The sequence below is a fragment of the Meleagris gallopavo genome, chromosome 12 (genome assembly GCF_905368555.1).
Source record: "Meleagris gallopavo chromosome 12, MGAL_WU_HG_1.1, whole genome shotgun sequence".
NCBI lineage: Eukaryota > Metazoa > Chordata > Aves > Galliformes > Phasianidae > Meleagris > Meleagris gallopavo.
In genome coordinates this window covers 16,669,558-16,694,314 of record NC_139415.1, presented here as the reverse complement: position 1 = coordinate 16,694,314, position 24,757 = coordinate 16,669,558, and the positions used below count along the sequence as shown (strand labels likewise).

Sequence of the window (24,757 nt, the reverse complement as noted above, 5' to 3'; positions counted from 1 at the left end):
TATTTTAGTTTTCTTCCTGTCTTTCACCTTCTTCCAGTTAAGGCCACAGAAGGCACTTTGTGTGTGTGTATTGTTAAAAATCTTGTTTTGTTCTTATGTTTAGTAGTTAAAACAGGAAAAAATGCAGCTTTTTCACACTTTTCACCACCATCTAGGTGTGCTGCATACAGAGGGTACTTTTAATGAATTCTACAAAGTCATTTCTTTATATTCTTTTCCTTTTATTCCTCTTCTGTTCCATTACCTCATCAGTATTTCAGCTTCTGTCTTCTGGATGGGCTGTGTACTGAACAAAGGCAGCATGTTAAGGTATCTGTGTTATCTTCTACTGGGCTATTAAAGGGACAAAAGAGGAAGCAGAGATGGCAGGTAAAATCTCTACAGGTGTAAGATCTGTGAGTATGGAACAACAGATTGGTCAAAAACATCTCTGTGGTTAAACATACAGGAAAATGGCAGTAGAAAGAACAGAAAACTTTTTTTTTAATTGGCAAAAGTAACAGAAAAGTGTGAAAGAACTGAGTGGAATAGGCAACCATGAGCTTAATAAAGTTTGGCTTTTGTATTTAACTAGAGATGGGGGATAGCATGTGCTTTGCTGACTCTTGTGTGAGACCAGGATGGCTTTAGGTGAGGAGACACACACACACGCGCACCACATTGCATGGGAGTTTGCAAAAGAGCTACAAACAGAACTTGGCTCCCTTGGGTGCTGGTTCTTTGCATTAACTGCAGGCTGGTTAGGCTAAGAGGGGAACAAAGCACTCAGCTGCAGCACAACGGGGAGTACTACTTGCTTATGCAAACAGCCTCTGCCTCAAGTAGCTGTGTCATAAAATAATGAAATTGCTCATGGGCTTTGCCACTTAAAGGCAGACTCTTGAATGTTTTTCATTGTTGCGGGGAAGAAATGTAAGTCATGGCTGTTAATAGGCTTAGCACATTAACGACCTAATTGACTCCTGTCTGGTTTGGATTAACTTTTGTGCACAGGAGTTTAGAAACTAAAGAAAAGTTAATCCTCTCTGACACAAAAGGTCTATTTGTAATGAAATTGTGTGGTGATGGTGATCTTGGGACTTGCTTCCAGATTTTTTTCCTGGAAAAAGGTGTTTTCAAAGCCACAAAACTGCCATGCTTGAGCATTTTCCATTCCTTACCTGTTTTTCTTGAATTTTTAGAACAGATAAGAATCACCTTTAAAGGTGCTTTTTTTTTTTTTTTTTTCCTTGAAATTTTGTAATTCATCGGTGTGTAGCATGATGTGGAGTTGTTTGGGGTTCAACCAAAATACAAAGTATCACATGCTGTACTGTAATATGAGTTATTGAATGCGTGGAAATTTAAACAGAGCTAGTGGAACTCGGGCAAAATGTATTGGTGGGAGGGCATCCTATGATAACTAAACTTAAGTGATTGAGGGGAGGAAAGAAAAACTAACCAAAAGCGTGGTGATATGGTAACTTGTACGAGTATTTGTAGGAGTGAGGGGAGGGAAGTAGTTGAGGAAAGCAAAATGAGCTTAATCAGGAAGTGCCATGTGTCAGCACTGTGAGTGAGCACAGCTTTGCAAGAGCATTCTCCTTGTGGTATTTTCTTCATAGACCCAAGCGATGGGAGAGGAAAGCTGAACTAAACAGTCCCTTAGGGCTAGGTAATGCAAGCAGTCTGGTTTGATAAATGGTTGTTAAAATCTCTGAAACAACTCCTTTATTTTAAGTGGCATAACATGTCCTGCAGCACTACAATTTTTTAGAGCTGTGGGAGAGTTTAGCAGGAGCTAAATTTCTCCTGGTATAATCTGTATAGGAGGATTAATCTGTTGTCAGAAGTGGAAAAGCACTTAAGGTCATGCATGGCTGGATCTTTGAGATCTGAAGCTGAAAGTGGCGATTAATGGGTTAAAAAAACCCAGTCTGTTGGTTCTTTTGTCTAAATTCTGGAGTGCTCAAGCAGCAAAGGATGAACCCAGCCATCATAGGCCAGGTGCTAGTGTTAGTCATATGATATGTGTATCTGTAGTATTTTTATCACCTGTCATACAGCAGGAGGAAGAGTTCAAGTCACAGTGCATGTTTCTGCACAGGCATGAACATGAGCCCCTGTGAGGCTAACAGAAAACCCATTAGAAGATTTCCAGGTGCATATGCTGTGAGGGGGAAGGAAGGGAAGGTTGGGATTCATTAGCTCTGAAGCATGGCGTCATTAGAGACATGGGAAATAGCTTTGCACCATTGATGTGAAACACTTCTAGAGATGATAACCGAAGAATCTGGGCTGAGTTTGGGGTACAAATCTGTTATCACATGCTGTTTTGATTTTAAAAATGAGCTTGACAACTCTTTTGTCAAAGGTCTTGTACAAGTGATTTTTCTGGAAAGAGAGTGGAGCTGCAGGGAGTTTTTATTCTAGGCTTTAATACATATGAATAAGAATTGTTCAATGTGTGAGCCAAGCCGAGAGAAAGAGGCCTCTGTTTCAGTGCATCATACGTAACTTTTGCAGTGCCCTCAGGTTAGGCCTGGAAGTCTGTGCATAAGCTTAACTTATTCCTGGGCTCAATATGTAGCTGCAGGGCTAATTTGTTTTCTAACAGTGTCTGTCCTTCCCCTTACCTAATGCTTTAGAAAAAGTTGTTGACTGGGAAGAAATGAGCAGAGCAGGAAGGACTGGTGGGGGACTGTATGATCTCCTGTATTAACACCCTAAAGCTTAGAGTAGTGTTAGAAAATACCTGAGGCAGGGCTTTTCTCATTGCCCTATCTGTCTGTGATCACATACATACAATAAAGCTGTTTGCTTGTGACAGTATGTGTGGAAAAACAGTAGTTTAACACTTGCTGAGATCTCAGAACTGCAGAATGGTTTGGGTTGTCAGGGACTTCTGGGTCCATCTGATCCAACCCTGCTGCTCATGCAGGTTGCCCAGGACCGTGTGCTGGTGATCCTTGAAGATCTCCAAGGAGAGAGACTCCACAAACTCCCTGACAACCTCATCTGATCTGGTCATATATTTTACATATTTCTTATGCCTTCAAAGTCTAAGTAAAAGTTGTGTTGTGTTTTTTAGTTCTTCACAGTTGTTGGGGTTTTTGCTGCTTTTTTTTTTTTTTTTTTTTTTTTTTTTTTTTACTGAGGGGAAAATATCTGTGTTGAAGATGGAGTAAAACCATGATACGAAAGCCTAGGAATCTCTTCTAACTGCGTTGTAAAATTTTGTTTCTTTGGGAAAAGTAAGTTCTGTTGTAACTCTTCCAGAAGTCTCCAATGATGCATTAAAGTCCCTTTACGTAGAAAGGATTTGATATAAAATACGGCCCATAAGTATGAGTGAGAGCAGCTTGTCTTTGGAGGGTAGGTTGTTATTTCATGTTTATGGTGTAGACATCATAAATTACTCTTGAATGTGAGCTTGCTTTAAACTCCCTTTTGTCATCTTGAATGAACCAGTTTTTGTTTAATGCAAATGTGCTGCCTGGAGAGAAGTTAATAGAGGGAAAATAAACACAGGAGGATCAGCATTTTAATTCAGAAAATAACAATGCATTGTTTCTCTATCTAGTTATTTTGCAAACCTTTTTAACAACTGATCAAAGCTGGCAATAATTTAAGTGCCAGGTACTGAATGCAGGGAATGGTTTCCCTGAACAGGTATAAATCCTAAACACATGTTACTGTTATGTTGAGTTTCCCCATCTTTAATCATTGTCTTTTAGATGTTTTTTCTCTGCAGGATTGACTTGGCCTGGAACAGCCATTGTTATGGCCAAAAAACATGTGCACTAAAAATAGAGACTAACCTGTGTTAGTCCATATTAGGAAGCATCTATTGAAGAATTAAAGCAAGGGTTTCAACAACGCAGAAGATGTAATGTAATTAAGTGTTTGCAAGTATTGATGTATTCCCTGTATCAGTAATTAGATCTTCCAGGATGTTACTATGGGAGTATGTCTTGTGTGTGGGTAAATCCTTCGGTTTCTCCATGTCCCTGGTCTTCCAAGCAGGGAGTCTTTTTTTTTTTTTTTTTTTTTTTTTCCCCCCAGCAAGTGTGTGATTGTTTCCTTACGGCTGACAAACAGCAGCCTTTTGGAGCAGTGTACCATTCAAGTGGCCTTTTCCATCACATATGGCAAGGGAAATTGTGTTGTTGATTTGTTCTGGATGAAGCCCTCAGCACAAGGACAGCATGGATAATATGGAGTAGAAGGGGCTCCAGGTTTTTCTTCGTCTACTGTCAAGGTGCAAAAAAGTTGTACAAATATGTGTAGTTAATGGGTTTCTTCCTTTTCCAGAGCAGCTGCTGAAGTAGAACGTACTGCTCCTTCACTTGGTTCCTGATAAAAATTGATGCTAGTTTCCACTGGAACTTGATATCTAAACTGGCAGATAGTAATGAGCTAGAGTGTCTGATGTACACCATCCTTCTCTGAGGATGTTTATGGCTATTCCAGTGGTCATTTTGGCTAGGAAGGCAGACAGGTGGCTCCAGGCAGACTAAGATGCATTGCTTACCTTTTAGCTGTCTTCGTTTTTTCCATATTGTCATAAATCATAGCTCAGGCTTGGAGCCAAGAGTTGGAAATTGGAACTCTGCTGACTCTGCTTCCTGCTGTTTCTTGACTTGTGACCTTCAGCAGATCTCTTGGGATCTTACATATGAAAACAACTATGTGTTGGGCACCTACATGTTTGTGTGGCCAAGATGGGAACACCTTGTGGAAGGTTTTGCCTCCATTCAAAAGTTCTAAGCTTCCTTTGAGGTAGTTTGTAATTCTGAATCATCAGCTAATATGCGTCCCAAACTGAGTATCCAAGACTGAAAGCATTAAAAATTAAAGATTGTTTGGGCTACAACTTCTAACCTCCTAACTCTCAAGCACGTTCTTTATTTAAAGATTAGATCTACTAAGTCTGAGCTGGCTGAAGTACTGTGAGGCTTTGGCTCTGACAAGTTGATCCTTGAATTGGCAGTTTCTTTCTGTGATCTGTTCCCTGTGTAGTTTGACGTGTGTATATATAAGGGATTAAAAATAACTATTACACTGTTTTTTCACTTCAGTTTGACCTGCAGATCCAACACATTTATTGCAGATAAACTGCATTCTTTACTGGCTTTTCATACCACCAGAAATGAATTGACTGGTGTCTGAGGAGGTCTGTGCTACCTCTCAAGATATAGGTGCAATAGTGGGGCCAGGCTGTAAGTGCAGAGCTCCTGGTTTGGTAAACCTGGACTCTTTCACCCTCAGCAGAAGTGACTGGAGTTGAGCTACCATACCTTAGGATTGGTAGCGTTGAAAGTTGTGAAAACATTCTTTGTAAATGAAGCACGTTTGCCAAAGACTCATTAAAACAAAATAAACCTGGAGGCCAGTGATGCTATTTTTCACAGCATAACTGCAGCCAAGTGTTTTGTAGTCTCTAAAGCCCTGAAAGGGGATTAAGACTGTGCTTTCATTGGTTTCAGATCTGCTAAGTTTTAAGTGGTCAAAACTTTGGACTCTGAGTTCACTCTTACTTATATCAGCCCTTGTCATTTGGATCTTAATTATATTTGTGTTACAGGATCTTCCCCCATGGCCCCAGGCAAGTTGGGACCTTTGTGTCTGTCACAAGCAAAGGAAATCAATTCTGCTTCAGAGTACAACTAGTAACAGAGCAGATCAAATATAGGAGGAGGAACCAAGCCACAGAGGCTAAGAGGGAGTGACAGAGCAGGTATTTCCATTCCCACTTTAATAGTCTTACCATTAAACGATGCTCAATGTGCCTGCTTTGTGTAACGTTAGGTTTTCTCTGTCTTACAAGAAAGTCCTTGCTTCTAGTTGCTTGAAAAGCCTACAGGGGTGTGCTTTTAAAAAGAGATGAGCGTACATAGTTGAGGAGGTGGCAGTTTCTGAAGCCCTGCCGACAAGTTGATCCAGTGAGCTGGTAGAGGTCATAGTGCCTGTCCTGTACTATATTGACCTTTCATGAAAGACAGAATCCTAACACGTGTTGATGACTGTTTTACAGGAGAACAAAGTTTTAACTGATGCGTCTAAGCCACAGGCTAGCTTCAGTAACAATCCTTGTAATAAGATCTCCCTGATGTTTTGGATGGAACACAGAGTTCATGACTTCCATCTCAAATTCTTGTTTGCTGATGTGTCAGACAAATAGTCATGAATTTGTGATTTGCTATGGAAGTGGTCATGTAAAGAAAAATAGTGTTTTTGGGAAGTGGATTAGAGAGCAAGTGATCATTCTACTATGCAGTGATTTTTTTATTTTTTTTTCTACTTGTTGATGCATGCTTTTGTCTGCTATTCTATTCAGAAAGAAATTGGAAGTGTATAATGATTTTGTGGCACTGGGCCTTAAAAATAAAGAGGACAGCTGAGGCTGTGTTATAGTTAGCTGTAATTTGAATGAGCAGCCATTTTTTTTTCTTGAACTTCAGATATCCTGCTGACATCAGTTAGCTGCTGTACATCTTGAATCCCAAGTTTTTAGTGTATACACAGAAGTCCAGCACAGAGGGAAAATGTTTTGCTGTAATTAGGCGCTGGTGAAGGAGGCTGCATGTTCCTGTGGCTGGAAGTAGATTGGGGTGTGATGGCTGTGGCTGCGACTTCACTAGTGTCTGTTCTTAGTTCCCTTCTTCAGTTCTTGCTGGTGTCCACTGAGAAGTGAATGCCATGAGGAAGGTGTCAAGGAAACAACTGTGTCAAGCAAGGCCCTTGCAGCTGAAGTGTGGTTTCTTTTTTTTTTTTTTTTTTTTTTTTCCTTCAGGAGATCAGTGTTTTGAAAAGAACCTCTCTATTATTGTATGGATGAAAACTGCAGCTGCAAGGTAACCACTGCACAGAGCTTTGGATATAATGCCCACAGGAGCCAGTGGAGGGATGAGTGCCTATGAGTTTTGAGTTGACTTCCATGGTGATTTCACAGGTCTGAGCTGTCCCAGGATCCTGGTTGCTTCTTTAGCTCAGGCTGTGCTAGCACATAATCCTTGATTGGCTGACTTTTGCAGCAAAGGTTTTGCTCTGCTGGAAGACTCAGAACTCTGATCTGTTTCACATTTGTCTTGCTTCTAACCATAAGCAGCTTGATCCTCAAACTGGATAAATCAGGGTATTGATCTGTACAGCTTTTGAGGTGATGCTGTGCTGTCAGTCTTTTGAAGAAGCTGTTCAATGAAATATTTGAAAGTAGCTTTGCTGACAGACCCAAACATGAGGAATAGGTTGGTTTTTTTTTGTTGTTTGTTTTTTTTACTTTTAGCACATTTCTCTTGGTATATTTTTAGCAAATAATAAACATTTTTTTTGACCTCCCACACTGTGATCTTAATTCAAACTAAGAAAGAAACCTGCTTGTATTCTCTTTAGATTTTGCTTTTACTCTTAGCTGAGATGTAAACGCCACCGTTAATCCCCATTTCCTTTCTCGCTTCCTTCTTGGTTTCCATTTTACACCTTACCTTTTTAATTTTTAAATGAAATCAAGTCATTGTTATTTCTGAACGTTTATTTTAAATTAGTCCAGTATCTGGATTTAATAGCAATGTCCAAAACATGCTATATATGTATGCTGATCTTTTTCTTTTAAATGTAGACTAGATGACTTTTGGGAGGACTCTGAAATTTTGCTTATTTGTGGTGTTTGTTGAACTGCATCCAGGAACTATACCAAGGAAGTTAAAATTACAGAAAGGAAGATAAGGGAGAAATACACTTGAAGGGCTAGGAGTGAAGATTGTTTTTCAGAGGAGTATGGGAAATACTGTTGGAAGGAAGGTGGGAACTCTGCAGTTACAGCAGAGACATGCCAGATACCAGACAGAACTTTCAGTGTGCAATTGGAAACGGTCATTTGGGGTGGTTGCTTTGGAATTGTTCATCTGCTGGGTTGCCTTAAGAAGCACTTGAATGTAAGAAGCTTTTTATTGAGGCTTCAAAATAGAAGAGAGAATAGGGGCTATCTATACATTTATTTACTTTTTGCTGTACTGAGGAATATATCAAAGACTACTGGACTACTGAAGGTGATATAACCTTGTTCTGTAGATGACTAGTCATGGAGAGGTAGAGTCTATGAGGAAAAGCCAGCTAGCAAGCTTGTGCAATGTTGCATGCATTTCATGCTGAGGATCCACTGGTGTACCTCTCTTCTCCCGTCAGCTAACAGTCCTGAATTCTGTGGAATTTTTGGCCAGATAGTCTGTGTAGTACACTGTCAAAGTGACAGCTAGAAGAGAATGTTACTTGGGCTTAGTCACGCACAGCATGTATGTGCTGTGCTGTAGATTGGCTGTTTCAGCTGTTACTTCACATGAATTTGTCTGAGCTCTTAAGCAGGGAACACCTGACTCCTAAAATAGTGCACGGTTTGGTTATGTATGCTCCCCTGAATGTAAACTCCTCTGACAGCCTGCTGCCCATGTTTTATGGCCTCTCATGCCTTCACAATAACACTTAACATCTGCACCACAAAATTTGTAACATCAATTTGTTCAAATAAAGAATCCAACAAGCATTTAATCCTTGTTTTAATGGCTGATGTTTATTTTAGTTTGGGATTTTGTATACTCGTGGAGCGTTTCTCTGCCCATAGTCCATAAATCACAAATCTCTCTGTGCTGGTTTGTTTCTGAAGTGAGGCTCTAGAGATTTTTATTATTATTTTTGCTACTTCTGTGCAGCTCACTTATCTCAGGTAAGAGTTGCAGATGTGTTTAATGAGGTTTTTTTTTTTTTACTGTTTCTGATCTGCTCCTCTTCAAATATCTCTGATACAGAATGCTTTTTGCTGTAAATCTTATCTCTTTTTGTTCTGTTTGTGATTGTTCATCCATGAAATTAGTAGTTTTGTGTTTTGTCCACGCACTTGATTACACTGGAAAATTGTTTATGTGTGTGGAAGGCAGGAAGATGCAAATAGAGACCACTCAGAAAGTAGCTTTCTGTGAATGCAGAAAGGACAAGACTAAAGAAAAGTTACCTTGTAGAGAATTTGCAAACTTGAAAGAAGAAAATAAAAAGAGGGGACTTGTGTTTGAGTAGTTTGTGTTGCTTTGCTATACCTCCTAAGTAATGTATCATTCATGGCTATCTGAGCTCTTAGGAGGTTCCTTTGAGTCCACTGCACTTTGCCTGCTTAAGTTCTCAGTAAGCTTGTGGTTAGAGACTGTTAGGGAGAGAATGAGGGTAAGAGTCCAGATTCTTGATGTTAGGTCACTTTGGCTGTGTTTCTAGCTGAGTCTGTGGGGTGGTAGTTTTCCACACACAAGTTCTAATCCCTGCCACCCAGTGGAAAGCAGCCAATCCACAGTTTCAAGTAAAACTCACAAAGGGATGGAGTCCAGAGGCTTTGTGTGAACCGAGACTCCCCAGCAATCTGCCAGAGGTCCCTTTGCTGCTGCTGTCCAGAAATCACACTTTAGAGTTTTATACAGCTGCTTTCTCCAAAGAGGAGCTGAGCGGAATGGGCAAAGCCTTGCCAGTTCCCTCATCTGCCTCCAGAGGAGGGACTGCACCAGGCAGTTGCGTGGCAAATGACCACGGTGTGACCTTTTCTCCACAGAATGCAAATTGCAGTCTGGCATAATGGCTTCCTTACAGCCAAAGTGGTTTCTCTTCAAAGATAAATTTTTGAAGTGGAAACTGTGAGGGCTCTAAACTTGTTTTCTTCAATTAAAGCATTTTTCATTACATATTCAAGGTCAGGCTGAGACTTATTTGAATGAAGGCCTAGATCCTCTTAAGAACGAGATTCTCTGGAGGGAAGAAATTTATACCAGCTGAAAACAGCAGCGAGTTAGCAAAGCAAGAATTTGATGGAGGAATTCTGCTGTTTCCAAAAAGGTTCTGGTTGGCAGCAGCAAGACCTGGAGAGTCAGTGTTCTTACTGGAATGATCTTTTGCTTCTCTGATTTCCAAGCCCACCCTGCACCTCCCCATTATTTAAATGATAACCTTGAAAATCCTGCAGCGAAAGATGCAGTTCTGCAGAGGGAAGGAGGTATGGGCCCATGAATGGAATAGAACAAAATGAAAAACAAAAAAAAAGAGCATGGGGGCTATTTCACAGAAGTTGGTGAAATCCTCTCTATTTCATGTCTGGCAAGTTAAAGGTGTTCTCACTTTTCCTTTTTTCTAATAGTTTCTATGCTTTTTTTCTTTTCTTTTCTTTTTTTTTTTTTACCTTTCTTGAGCACTTAGAAATATACAGATTCCCTGTTCTGAGGCAGCTTTGACTGCAGTCCTTGTCAAAAGAAGCCTTGAAACTTGATAATTTTAATCTTTGATTCTAGCTCTCATTATTTATGAGCACCTCAGGATTTTTTTTCCTCTTGTCGAGAGGCTCCTGCCTGTCTTGTCTGACCCAGGGGGAATATTTCCAAACCCTTTTTCAAAACATTGAAATCAAATTTCATAGTCGCTGTCTCAGTTTAAAATATATACCAAGTGTTGACAGCTGATGCCTTGAGCACAAAAGCACGTTACAGAGCAATGCTGGAATGACTGGCTAGACAACTGAGAACAGGGATGGAATGGGTGTTTGCAGATGTGCCTATTGACAAGTCAGAAAATGGGATAAAAAGACAGCATCCATTTCATCATGGCTTTGGGACAGCTACAACTGATAGAGATGGTCACCTTGAATACCAGGAGGTCTGGGAAACTGTGGATCTGGATGCTAGAGCGTCTACCAGGTTGGGAAATTCAAGCACAGTTATGTAAGACAATGATCCCACAGCCTACTTACCAGCTGAGCTTAGATCAGTGCCCCTTGTTTGTGCTGCTTACTAAGAGAAGGTCTCAAAATAAGTCTGCAGAAAACTAGAAAGGAACTAAGGGACTGCTTTGGGGAACAAGCAGCACGTGTAATGAGATGATGTATCTGTCTGGTCATCCAGAATGTTTTATTCTGTGTCACTTTGTGTTGACTGTTACCTTTACAGTGTTTCGAGACCTTTCCTATGTTCTGCTCCCTTTTTCACTGGAAGAAATTGGTGCTAACAGCAGTGTCAACATCTTATCCATAGTACACTGCAGGCTGAGCAATAAGCAGATATAATTTCCGTGAAGCCTTGGCATTTGTATTTTTTCTGTAAAATACATTTGTTTTAATGACTTCATTTGCTTTTCTTTCATTTTACAATTGAAAACATGAATACATTTCTTGTGACTGAGATGGAGTTGATACAATTTCAGATCTGAGCTTGATTTCTCCTTTGTTCATGTCTCAACTGCTTTGCACATCTGTCTTTGAGCTGTGAAACAGTTCATTCACCTTTCAGTTTAAAACAGGTTGACTTACTAATGTATTAATCTCTCATTTTGGAGGAGAGGAGGTTTAACTTAACTGATGTGTTTTAGTTTTTGTGTTAGCAGTAGATGACCTAATGCTTTATTTTGCAGTCGTTAGCGTGGGTCATACTTCAGATTCTTAAAACTTAAGACCAGTAAGGATCAGCTCATTTAGAGATTCCCTGCTTTTGGTATTTGTGCCACAAGAAAGAGGCACGTGAGCTCTCTGCACGTAGGTGGCCAATGACTGCAGCTGCTGGTGCTGGTGCTCATGCCAATAGCAACAAATGAGCAAAGAAAGCTTGAAATGGTCTTATCTAGCCTGACCCTCTGCACTTCTGGGTTTTATCCAGAGACTTCTGCAGTTGGCCAATAACACATGTTCCAAAACAATCTGACTTAATTATATATAAAAAAAAAGTGATTAGAGCTTCGTCTTTGTCATACTCTGTGTTCTGTTAAATTGCTATAGTAACGCTGGTAGCAAGTTAGAAGGAAGCTGATTGAAATAGTGACTCCAGGAATATTTTACAACTTCCTTGGCTTAGAACAGCCTGCAAATTTCTACAGTGTGTTGCATCCCACAATGCACTCTCCTATCCTGAAGTTTTCTTCAGCAGACTTTTCCTTTCTTAGAACTTGTAGTGGAATTACATTGTTGTGGAATGTTATTTTTTTCACAAGCAGGACTTCCAATCTCTGAAATTTTTGCAAGTGCCTTGACTTCTTGGTTTGAATTACAGGTATTTCTTTTCTGTTTTTTTTTCCCATCTTCTTTCATATTTTCACGAAATCTAGTAATTTCATATAGATCTACTCACAAAAAAAAAAAAAAGTACCTGCAGCGGAATGTGTAAGTTACTTATTTTAATCTGCAAATAACTTTTTAATTAAAGTCATTGAAATCTGAATTTGTGTAAGCCTGTTTGCTGAAAAGAATATAAACATTTTACTGTGACTTGCCAGCTATAGAATTCTCTGATAAATTTTTTTCTTTTAGAAAAGAAGAGGCAAAAGAAGATGAAATCAACCAGTGACTGGAGAGAGAGAAGAAACGCCATTCGGCTTACCAATGAGTACACGGTAGAAACTCTGGTGGTGGCAGATGCTGATATGGTCCAATACCATGGTGCAGAGGCTGCCCAAAGATTCATCCTCACAGTTATGAATATGGTGAGTATGCACTTTATTGTCAAAAGTAGAAGCAGGAGTAAACGGATTTTATCTAGGGTAGGTTAGAGCTGGCTTTCTTGATGACTGTACTGGGCAACTGTTTTGACTTTGAGGTACGAGGAAGGGTTTTATTTTTCTCATGTTACGTCTCACTTCTCCCTCATCTGTGTGATTCCCTGTATTTGTCTAATAACATTACAATATGAAAGCTAATTTGAAACTGACCTTGCAAGTTTTCATTTGGGAAGTATTCCATGGTTACTCAGGAGTGATGTGTTCTGCCATATTTTTGTACTCCTGTAGTTTACCTTGGAAGAGAGGTCCCCAGAATGGATAAATGGTCTCACCTGACATGTTTCTTATCTTATTCTTCTTTATTATCATCATTTTCTATAGATTATATTTCCCAGTGTGTATTTGTCGTAAGAGGCAGTTAAATTGTTACTGATGACAAGAGATTTGTATTGATTTACAGCAGACGAACTAGCTTGACTTGAAGTCTTTTAGAGACAGTACCTAACTCAGATTTTTTACATAATAAAAATGGCTGCCTCCCTTGCTGTAAAAAACATGTCAAACTCAATACCAAACTACCAGCCAATAGGAATTTCAGCTGATTCCATTCTCTTTACCCCTGGATTACTTCTGAAGCATGAAGTGTTGCTGCTTGTGCTTCTGAGTAGTCAGTGGAGTTGAGCTTTAGAATAATTTTAGGAATTCTGCAGGAAATCTCCCACGAGTGGCAAGAGCTTTTCAAAGTTCTGAGCACGTATGGAGTGTGGGTGTTAATTTGTTAGTTGTCCTAGAAGTAATCGCCCTCAGCTGATAAGGAAACGCAATCTTTCACAGTGGATGCTTGCTCACTCACTTGTTGGCAGTGACAATAAAAAGATAACTGCCAAATTAGATGTGGATGCTGAAAGCTCTGCTTAGAGACAGCAGGGGTCCTTCCAGAGGCACTTGCTCAAGGAAATCTTGAAGGAAGTTTGTATGCCTGTGCCCATGCTATTGTAAAATCCAGGAACAGTTCATTCTCCTGACTACAGCTCTGTTGTTGTTCATGAGCAGTAAATTGGCTTGGGGGGAAAAAACAAAACAAAACAACAAAACTAACTCTTAACAGTAATTGACTGATCATGCTTCCAAGTGAAGAGATGAATGACAGCTGCTCAGTGCCTAGCCCAGCCATGGGACAGAAGAGCTTTTTAAGAGGTTTTATATTTCTTCACCAAGCACTGGTGTGAGGGAGCCCTCCTGTAGTGTAATACTTTGCTGATTAAGCAAGTATTTTAACTAGTCTTTTCCATTAATGAGCTGCTTCTCTGTCCCTTCCTCTACCTTTTATTTTGCCCTATAGCATGCTGTGACAATAGTCACTTAATAGAACATCATTGCATTCCTTGATTTAGTTGGATTGGTTTGTAGGAAATGTCTTCTTTCAGCAAATCCATTCTTGTGACCATCCTTTCAGGTTCTACTGGCTTTCCAATGTTTAAGGATGTATTTGCTAGAGGCACAAAAGCCTTATCCTTCTCAAAGTCCTTGTCTCCCAAACTTCTAAATTCACATATTAGCTTTGCAGTGAGCAGTTGGGATGTAAGTTCATCTCGGAACAAATCAGCTTCTTAAGTCACTCTTTAGCCTGATGCACACTTAGATGTAACGTATGTGTCAGGTCTGAGTTTCTTCCATGTGTCAGATGTTGGGACCTCCTGAGGGGTGATGAATACATTTTGTTTGTACTGGGAACCCAGAGATTCTCCTGAAATTGGCTCTGCAATGTTTTGTCGCTGTGCTAATAAACCATTGCCATTGTGCCTGCCAGTTCTGTTGGGATTTCAGATCATTGTGGCTGTGAGAGCTCTTAAATCTTAAGGCTAATCATGTCTTGATTGTTCTAGTACCAAAAGATCCATTCTTTCAGTGTAGATGTTAATGTATCTCTGTCTTTTGTATATTTTTGCCTCAAAATCGTTACATTTGAGTACACTGAGAGGCCAAGTCCTAAACTAGAATTAGCCACAAATGCTGCTCTCTGTCTAGGCTGAGAAGTCCTGTAGTACATCCCAGCAACATCAGCTTGCTCTTGCTAGGTGTGAGTTTGCATATGAGGTTGTGCTGATGGGTTGGAACCTCTAGGCCTGTTTTCTAAACAACTGCTGAAGCTTAATTTCTAATGGATTTAGCTGATAGACTTGTGAGCTAGGTTTTGGTACTTTAGTGTGAGCTCAGCCCTTTATTAGACACCAGAGAATGCACATGGATGAAGAGTGCTGGCTGAGGATACATTTATTTGATATCTCCCAAGGTGTAAAGTCCAGCTGAAATGCTTCCCACTGTTAAGTCATTGCTCCTGGGGGCTCATCCGTGTGGTTTTTCTGATGTCTGGTAGGGTTTGAATTTGTTTCAGCTTCTCAGCCTTCAAAAGAGCACTGACAGCATCCTTCACCTCTGTCTGCCCACCTGCTTTCCCACTTGTAGAAGCTCAGTACCTTTCAGGGCTCCTCCTTCCTGAGGAAAGTGGTTGAGAAAGAACAGCAAGCTCAGAAGATACTGAGGAATAATAATTGCCAAACACGTAGATCACATAATTGCATAAATCTTCTTTATGATGCTATAAAACAGGGTGAAATTTGAGGAAATCAAAGAGAATTTTAGCATTCCATTTGCCGTAATGAAAGCAGATCTTCACACTATCAAAAGGGGCTGAAGAATAATTTAGAAAATGTATTTTAGGAAGAGATGTGGTTTAGGTAAGCCTTAGCTGATCTTCTCTTTCAGCCACGCTCTTTGGGTAGCGCTCAAACTAGACATGACAGATCTGTGTGTGTCAGCTCCTTGTTTGTAAAATTACAGTTCAAGGGACGTGGCAACTGTGTTTCTTTGGGAAAATCCTCCTGATGCCTTTCTTTGATATGGTATCAGTTGTGCTCTATGTAACCATGCAGCAAAGGCCAGGCTGCTGGAGATATCTGCTTGTTGCCTGCCTCAGTAGATTTGCCAGCCTTCTGTGACACTTAGCTGGGGGACAGGATTTGCCCCATGATATTAGGCAATGCTTATTCAGCTACGCTGCAGGATGGCAGGCAGCCTCTAAAAGAAACCAGAATGTTAATTTTGGCTTGAAGGCTTGCATTTAAGCAAACAGAACGTTACTGGTCAGGGGTATATTAACTCCTCTCAATAAGCCATTACATTTACTGTCAAACCACAAAACAAGCATTAAGAGGTCTTATTAATGCATTTTATACTTATAGACGTTTTAAGCAAAGTGATCTGCCTTCAAATATTTAATATCTATTTAAGTTACAAGAATTTCTGAAAGGGAAAACTACAAAAAATTACAAAATACTGTTTTATTGCTACTTTGGTGAATGAAAATCTGGGGTGTGGGGGAGACATGGGAAAGGAGATGGTGGGAAGAAACTCCTAAGGGAAAAAAAAAAAAATCAAAACCCTTCTGCAATCCAGAAATACCAGGTAGAGCTTCCTGGAAGAAATGGTGATGTGTTTTTTAACGATACTATGTGGTTCTGACCATCATCCCCCCTGAATAGAGAATAGATTCACATTATGACATGGTTACTTGTTTCTGAATGTCATTGTAGAGATGCAAGCCCTTCCATTTAATAAACTAATGTTTGAAGCTGTGTGACAGCTTTTCCCAGATCACAGAAGGGTTTCCCTCTAAAGTACTCTGCCATGTATGAATGGGAACTGAACTCGAGGCTTCTCTGCCTACAGTTAGGAGATCTCAGTGCATTGTCTCTCTCCTGTTTCTCTGAATCTGCTCACAGAAACTGTATTTTTGGACTAAGTTCAGGAGCAGGTTCTGAAAGATTAAACATGTGCAGTTTTCTTGCAGTTTTCTGCTTTTTTTTTTTTTTTTTTTTAATCTGTGAGAAGTGGCCAATAAGGCTAAAAGGAGATTCTCTGTCCTCTTAGACAGGTATACTGGCCTCTACTGTGGCAGGTCTTCACAAATAGAGCCTTTGGCATAGTAATTTAATAGTTGCTTTATTTGGCTGTGGGATTCTTAGATAAAAGTGCATTTTTGGAGCTTTGGAATAACTGAACGTGCCTTTTTCTGAGAGAGCAGAGCACACAGGGATGCAGGGATAAGTTACTATACGTGTTAGTTTTCCTGCAGCTGTTTTTAAGCTGTGTGATTAGTGTGAAGGCCCTCTGCAGAAGCAAGCAGTAACTTGAAGTTAGTGATCTTTTGGATGCAATTAAGAGGGAAAGTTTTTTATGTTATTCTTGAGGAATAATACTGCTTTACTCTCTGAAACCTTCTTTAACACTCCACAGCTCGTTTTTCGTCTTGGATTTTCCCCGTGAGAGATTTTTCTATGTTGAAGAAGCAGATGAAAACATTTTTATCATGCACGCATTGATAGATTTACATCTCCTGCTCTTGGGGGCTGGCACGTAAAAGAGCTGCTGCTGATAATCAACTCTCTTGTTCTGATCTAGAATTTTCATTATTGGAATGGAACATAAGGGAATAATATATGGATGTTTGATCACTTTCTACAGATTTCTCTCCAGCAGTCCCAAGATTAAAAAAAATAAATAAATCAACTGTATCTTGTAAAGAAAATGAATATGCTCTTCTTTATAATGTTTAATAGGGAAATTTGAAAGCTTGGCTTCAGGTAGATGTTAGAAATCCTATAGTGCTTTTCAAGACAAGTGAAAAACAACTTCAGTAACCCAACTAATGCTCCTGTTGTCCAAATACCTCCCAGCAGCCAATGAAATGGGAAGGCTGGAGTTTGAATGCAAGGTTGGGGGGTGGGGAGGAGGTGAGGTAGAGAAAAAGGAAGAAGAATGTGGTGGGGAATTAAAGAGGGGGAAAAAAAAAAAAGAAAAGCCATTCACCCTCAGGGTTGTTGTGCTGAACATCTAAAACACATGCATCTCCTTCCTACCATCCACCTGCGGAGGAAGCTCTTGAGAATTTAAAAAAAAAAAAAAAAAAAAAAATTTTACTAATGTAGTTTAGTTCCTCTCTTAGCCCAATTCCTCATGTCTGGGTTGCACTTTGTGCATGCTGGGGCAAGTCTGAACTGTTTGTGCTAAAACTGCATTTATTCTGTTCTGTCGATGTCAAAACTATAAGGACTTAGAAGGGCAGGAGGAATGCAGATGGAGGAGAAGAAAGGTGATTTGGGCTTCATTCTTTTCTCGAGGGCCTTCTCTGCAGCAGGGCTGTGTCAGGGAAATATGTACGAAGGGAGATGTCAGATGAGCTTTATTCTTTTTCTGCTGCAACTCTTCTTCCATTGTTCTATTTTCTAAGACTCTACCATGCCTGTTTACTAAGTACTTTATCTGGGCTTCGTAGAATGGAAGTTATACTAATGGTTTACATTCAACAGGGACACTGGTGCTCCTGACTGTTTCAGCTGCATTGACAGTTTTTTATCACATCCTTCAGTCCAGTGAGCAAGAACTTTCCTTTCTGTTCCAGCTGAACTGCTCTCTGGTGCTGCAGTGGTAACCTGAAACAGTAACTTTTGGATCTTGTTCCATGGCAGAGTTTAGCAAACTGTTAGTGGGTTTCATGCAGCTGACTTCTGTTCCTAGCTGTCTCATTTAATTAAAAGATTCTAAAATACCCCAAATACTCTTTATTTTCCCATGGCCACAAGGATGTGTGATAATGCATTTGCAAGCTTGGGGAAGGGTGGCCCATGGTATTGCGAGTGGGAAGGGAGGTGTCTATGAGTCAGTCTCTATAAATTCATGCTGTCTGTGCAGCAATAAATCTTGAGAACATCTGCACTGGGAAATCCCATTCCTCCTCCCCTGGTACCAATTATCTCAGCCATCTCACAGGGTACTGTTAGCTCATGTGCTGATGGTAGCCAGTTGGTTGCTTTGTGTGAACAGCCTTTAAACTGTTGAATGATTTTCTTGTAGGCTAGGGAAGAAGGACAGAAGGTGGTCATTGCCACGATGGGGTCTGATTTCAAGCAGGAAAGACCTATGAATTTTTATTTCAAATGGACTCTGGGGCTCCATAATAATGGTCACAACCTACCTTGAATAGTCTGATTTGATGTTGTCAATGTGCAGCCAAAATGTAATGATTCACCTGTACTGAACTTAGTCTTGTACTTCTTTGTCAAGTCATTTAAGGACTGGTCACTTTCTCAGTGAGGTTCCTTCTAGACTTAAACACAATGCTTTGAGACAGTTTAGGTTTTTATTTGTTAGGCTAATTTGCTGGGGAGTAAACAAATTATTCTTGCCAGTACACCCAAATTTATTCTTCAATGATGATGAGCGATCTGTCATCATCAAAGTTTTTAAGTTCAGCACTGTGACGTTAGGCAATTTGCAGTATACTTATCTGTACGTGCATTAAAGTACTGATTTAAACTATATAGGAGCTGGTCTTACTGCACTAAAGCAAACTTCTGTCTCTCCCTCTTAATCCAGTCAAAGCCCATGGGCTGAAAGGTCTTGTTCAGCCTCTGAAGCATTTAGAGTAGGGGAAGAAAGGAACTAGCTGCCAGATCTCTGATAAGAGAGGCTCTGTCTCTTCCCTAGGTGGCATAATGTTTAAATGCTTTGGTTGTACTGAAGTAGAACAGCCACTTCTACCAGAATCTCTTAATAGAGTAAAAGATGATTGTTCCTACTGCACAACAAATACCACCATGACTACGGGGCTTCTTTTGCACCCATTTAAGAAAATCAACATGTAAAGCTTGAATAAACATGCAAACAAAAGCCTTTTCTGCATATCCAGTGACTTTTTTGTTTAGTATCCATTTTTTTGCTACTGCCAGCAGTGTCCAGTGCTTCTCCAATTGTTGGTAGATGCAAATACAAATAAAATTAAATTAACCTTTGGATGGAGAAGAGAAAAGGATGAGGGACTGACAACTTTGGAAATGACAAGGTACATTTTCCAGCAACACTATGCAGGTTCTGTCAGTGAAAGGTACCTTTTGAAGTCAGTGGTGTTTGGATCGATCTGTGCAGTGTCTAGAGGCAGGCAGCTTGTCTCTTTTGGTGGAAAGCTCATAATCCATTAGGTTTACTGATAAGAATTTATCTGCTATGCTGCTATTTTATGGCTAGAAACTTTAAAGGATGCTCAGAGCAAGCAGTGAGTGAGCTAGACAAATCAAAAGCAATCATCCCAGGATCATGGCAAATATTCATTAGCCTCTCTAGTGGTGCATGAGAGACTGACTTGATCAGCTCAGCGCCCCATTGATCCACTCAACTAAATGGCCAGCTCTCCATTTACAGATAGGTCAACTGTCAGAGCCCTTCTCTGCAAGCATGAAGTTTACACCCCCCACCCAACTCTCCTCGAGTCAGTAGTGAGAGGCCTCAGCTACTCTACCAACATACCCCTGAGGTAAGTAAACAGCACCAGCACTTGTGTGCATTTGTATACCAACCGCAGGGCAGATAAATGGCTCTTTGTGCTCATGCTGAAGGTCAGTGGGTCAAATACTGAGCAGCGTCTGTCTTGAAATCTGTGCCTAAATTATAGGAAACATTTAAGTGTATGATTAAATCCCACTCCAAACACTAAAGTGCTTAAGAACTCTCTTACACTGAACACATTCCTGAGAATTTGCACAAATAGGAAAAATACCAAGTGTTGAAAACATATTATCCAAAATATGTTCATGTCTTGAGTGTTTTGTAGGAAGTTAACTGGGTCTTTGTGACATTTCTAGGCAAATGAGACATGAGTAGGAAATGCAACTTACCTGGGGCCAAGTCCTGTAGCCTCTATTTAGGCTCTCTTTAGAGGTCTTGATTTGATCGATTGATTGGTTGAGAAGGGAATGCAATGTTCATCCAAAAGTTATTATGGGATATTTTAAACCTTTTTAAAATGAACCTCTCATTCATCTTTTTTTTTTTTTTTTTTTTTTTTTTTTTTTTTGATACAGTCTGATCAATGCATTTGTACACAAAGAAATAGTGAAATAAAATTCTGGCAGCAATTCTGGCATCATCTTATGTTCTAATCTATAGAAATGGCATGAAGTATCTGAGCTGGAATGCAAAATCTGGAGAAAGTAGTAAGGTAGTTTCCGGTGCTATTTTTGTATTTCCTGAGGCTTGTGTCATTATGTGCTGCCTTATTACTATTCTCTTCTTATATAAGATATGAAAATAACAGAGGGAAATTGCTTTTCCATTCTATTTCCTGAAGTCTAAAACACACCATTATTTCATCTTGTATTCAGATATCTCTGATATTTAAATGCTGACGGTCCATGTTAGTTGGATGCTTCATAATATATGTCCATGTTCTTGAGATTTTGGTTTGTGTTTAGAATTCCTTTGAAATATTTCTTTATTTCATTACTCGGCAATTCTGTTCTCTCTCATTCAGTCCAATTAAAGGTATCTTTCTTTTTTCAACTAGATTATGGATTCTTTTTCATCAATTTTGTTTGTTTTCTAATGTTTCTGTCCCTGAATGCTGAATCTCGCTCAGATTAGACTGTTACAAGTTGGTCAGTTGATGAAGCCAAATGCTATATAGTAGGAACAAATGTACTCTATTTTTGTAAGCTACACTGTATTGTGTGGAACTGTTAGAGTGGCAATGCAGTAGCTCTTAAAATTCTTTATTTTTATTGTAGTGGCACAACCTGTTTGGTTTCAGTTTGGGTCAGTATTGTGAAGGAGAACTATCTAACTTCAGTCACAGTTCTTTTAACTGCTACTACATCTTGACATTGTTACTGATGTACTGTAGATGTTTTCTTTGCACTTTAACAGGTGTACAACATGTTTCAACATCAAAGCCTTGGAATTAAAGTCAGCATTCGAGTGACAAAACTAGTCCTACTTCGCAGTCGACCTGTGAGTTCTAATTCATTTTTACCCTCTGCTGTAACTGTACTACTATAGTTTTACAGGCAGAGCAGGATCTCTGTCCTGTGTGGGTGAGAAGTATGGGATGTTCGGCCATAGGATCACAAAATGTAACTAGTGTGTGCCCTGCTATGCTAGATAGTGTTACAGATGGAAGTACAAGGGGCCACAGAAGTGGGAGGAACTGCAGTCCTTTAATGTAGCCTTTCTGAAAAATCTTTGCTTAGAGTCGTGAGACAATCTCAGGAGTTAACTGTTAGAAAAATTATATGGCTGTGGTATCAGAAATAAAAATGCCAGATTTAGGAGGCTTTGAAGCTTGTGACTGCTGCCGGCTGATGGAACTTGTTCTGTATGTCAAATGGCAGAGGTCAGTGTGGATTATAAAGCTCCTACTTCACCCACTCAGGTGAAGTTGGTTTCATGCTTTTTCATTTTCTGATGTTTGTGTACTTGATCCTCAGTTTTTTTTTTTTTTTTTTTTTTTAATCAGAGGTATAATGATTTTGTAAACACTGTGGTGAATATTTGTTCTTTTGTATCCCTTTCTATACAAAAGGCCAAGTTGTCTATTGGGCATCATGGAGAGAGGTCTCTGGAGAGCTTTTGTCACTGGCAAAATGAAGAATATGGTGGAGCAAAATACCTTGGTAACAACCAGGTTCCTGGTGCGAGGGATGACACCCCTCCTGTGGATGCTGCAGTTTTTGTAACCAGGTATAATGAGGTCAGGTTTATCAGTTTCCTTAAGCAATACTGGCCCATAGTCTATGCTGGGATCATCTGGTCCAGCAGTTATCTAAGAAAAAGATCCATTGATGATGATATGTTTGCTGCTTATGTGCTGTTTGGAGGGCTCAGATGCTTCAGGTGAAGTGTTTTGTTTGTGTGTACTTAATACTGCTGTGCAAAAGCTTTATTACAGTTGTCTTGATAGCATGTCATAGTCAGGATGCAGTTAAGACATGTCTGTAGAACGGGTGATACCTTTTTCTCAGATCAGGTGGTATAAGTGGAAAAGAGATAAGTGAGGTTTAGGAAGGTACAAGTCTTCATCCTTCATCTGCTTCCTTCAGAAGCTGCCAAGTTGAGAATGTGGGTAAGAACAAGCACCTTAAATTTGATTAGGTATGCATATTGAGCACTCTGAGAGGAGAAATAGTTGGTACCTCTGGAGCATACAGTGTGTTGGTAGGAAGGAGATGGTGAGGGAGCTATCTCCTAAAGAAAGAGAAAAAAGAATACCAGAAGCTAAATTAATTTTCTCTTTACCTTAGGAAATAATCACTTTAACATCCCCGCTCTGACAGTCCTCAAGTCAGTCATTCTTAATTTGTCTGTAAGTTTAAAACCTGCTGCATTTATTTCAGGCATGAAATAATCTGTGTATGAATATTACAGAAAATTTCCTCGTACCTGCAGCACTGCTTACTGATGGAGCAAACATACTGGAGTATGGCCCAGACACAATAAACAAAAAGGATATCTTTCATGTTAACTTGTAGACTTTTTCCCTGTACTCTCCCTACCTGAACTCAACCTCAGAGCAAAATGCAAATTCCATGTTCCCTGCACTCATTGTAAGTTATGAGCAGCAAATATCTGGTTGTGTAAACTGTGTACATTAAACTTAAGAATGCCTTGTTTCAGAAATGACTACTGAATAATTAAAGTGAGCACAAAAATGTAGTGTAAGATGGCTTCTTTATGTGCTTGAAAAACACTACTTCCTACCTCCCTCTTCCCTAGATTGAGACAGGAAATGTTTGTGCTGCAGTTAGATATTCTTCACCTGTGCTACCTTTTTTTTCCATGCCAACAGTGTAACTAGAAATGCATGCTTTTGCATAAGCTGCTTTTCTGACTGCAATTGTCTCTTGTGTTAACAGTTGCATTGCAAACTATCCACTGGATTGTGGTGAGTGTTCAGTAAAATAGCTGGCAAGCAGGACATGGGGCCAGCAAAGCTCTGAAGAGTGCACCTTCACAGATGTGTGCAATCCCCCCAAATCTTTTTCTCTCTATCATATTCACTTGTAGTCAAACCCAAGCACCTAAACAGCTACTTAGCATTTTAGGCAGGGTGAGTGGTTCCTTTGAAGTCAATGAGCTGAACATCCTGGTTATAGTTAAGAATGTGCTTTATTGGATCACAGCCTAAATAAATAACTAACATTTTTGTTGAACTCATCTGGGCATCCAGTTGTCCTGCATGACAAGTGAGGCATACAGAATCTCTTCTGATGTGTTCTGAGCACTGGATGAACGGAATGAGTGGAGCATTTCATCTGTGTGTTCTGTCTGCAGCTTACAAATTGAATGCATAATGTCATGTTAAATGAGTTGAACTCAGGCATTTGAGGAAGAATTGTAGAGATGTTCACTGGGTTCAGTAAATATGCAGCTTTTGTGATTGGAGTAGTTGGAAAAGTACAGGTTCAGTTGGATTAGAAGCTAGGCTCAGATTTTGTGAGAAAGTTCAGGCCAAGGAGGACATTGTTCTGTATAAGAGCAGCATTTCCCTGTTTGATAGGTCACTAGTGTTTACTTGTATCCTTCCTTCTTGCTGCGTCTTGTTATCCTAACCCACCCTGCTTCTGCTGCAAAGAGGATGCTGTGTTCTTGGAAGGTTTCTGGCCAAGCAGCCCGATTCCTTTGTCAGGGTTTCTACTCTTGGCTTTGGAAGTGTGTGTCCCTTGACCCTCTCCAGACTACAACGACCAGTAGAGGATACGGGAGCAAAAGCATCTCCAGCACAAGCAATAGAACCGGAAAAAGCAGAAGCTGAATTTTCAGCAGCTCCTTTAAGAGTAGGAACAGATTATTTGGGTTCAATCTCTGGAATCAGAGGACTTTTTTCAGTCTTGTTGCATTCATTTGAAACACTATGGCACGCTTGGCTCTTGGAACTTCACTTGTAACTGGTTTTCCCCATATACTCATTTGTACGTGGAAGTAGATGACCTCCTTAAGCTGCAGGTAAGAGGAGTACTATGTCTGAAATAAGGTGTACCACTGCCCAGTTAAGTAGGTAAGGGAGACAGTGGTAAAAATCTCTGAAGATTTGAATGTAGTGCAGTGGTTTCTAGAATCATCACACTTCTGTTGTTCAAATTCTCATTTTGAACGTTTTGAAATTCAAATCTCTGGCATTTACAGGTAATACACTTCATATTTTAATGGGCAGCTGACCAGAATAGTTTCTTTCTGCAGAATCTGTATCTTAGTGATCCTAGAAGCATGTTTCATTTAAAACACATTCTCTCTGTTGATCTTCTATTCTTTGCATTCCTCAGAAAATCTTCAGATATTCTGTTGCTCTCCCAACTTCTTGGCCATTTAGGTCAGCTATTAGAATATAGGTGATAAGAGGGCATAGCAGAAGATCAATCAGCACTGATAAGAACATAATTCAGAA

General features: G+C 39.8%; 1 protein-coding gene across 2 annotated transcripts in view; it reads left to right on the top strand.

Annotated features, from left to right (window-relative positions):
- Window positions 1-24,757, top strand: part of ADAMTS17 (ADAM metallopeptidase with thrombospondin type 1 motif 17) — a 166,376-nt gene that overhangs the window by 10,998 nt on the left and 130,621 nt on the right. For both annotated transcript variants that reach the window (XM_085234376.1, XM_085234375.1), the window contains exons 4-6: window positions 12,299-12,471; window positions 21,244-21,327; window positions 21,899-22,056. In XM_085234376.1, the coding sequence (XP_085090502.1) occupies window positions 12,299-12,471; window positions 21,244-21,327; window positions 21,899-22,056 (415 nt within the window). The remainder of the gene's footprint in view (window positions 1-12,298; window positions 12,472-21,243; window positions 21,328-21,898; window positions 22,057-24,757) is intronic.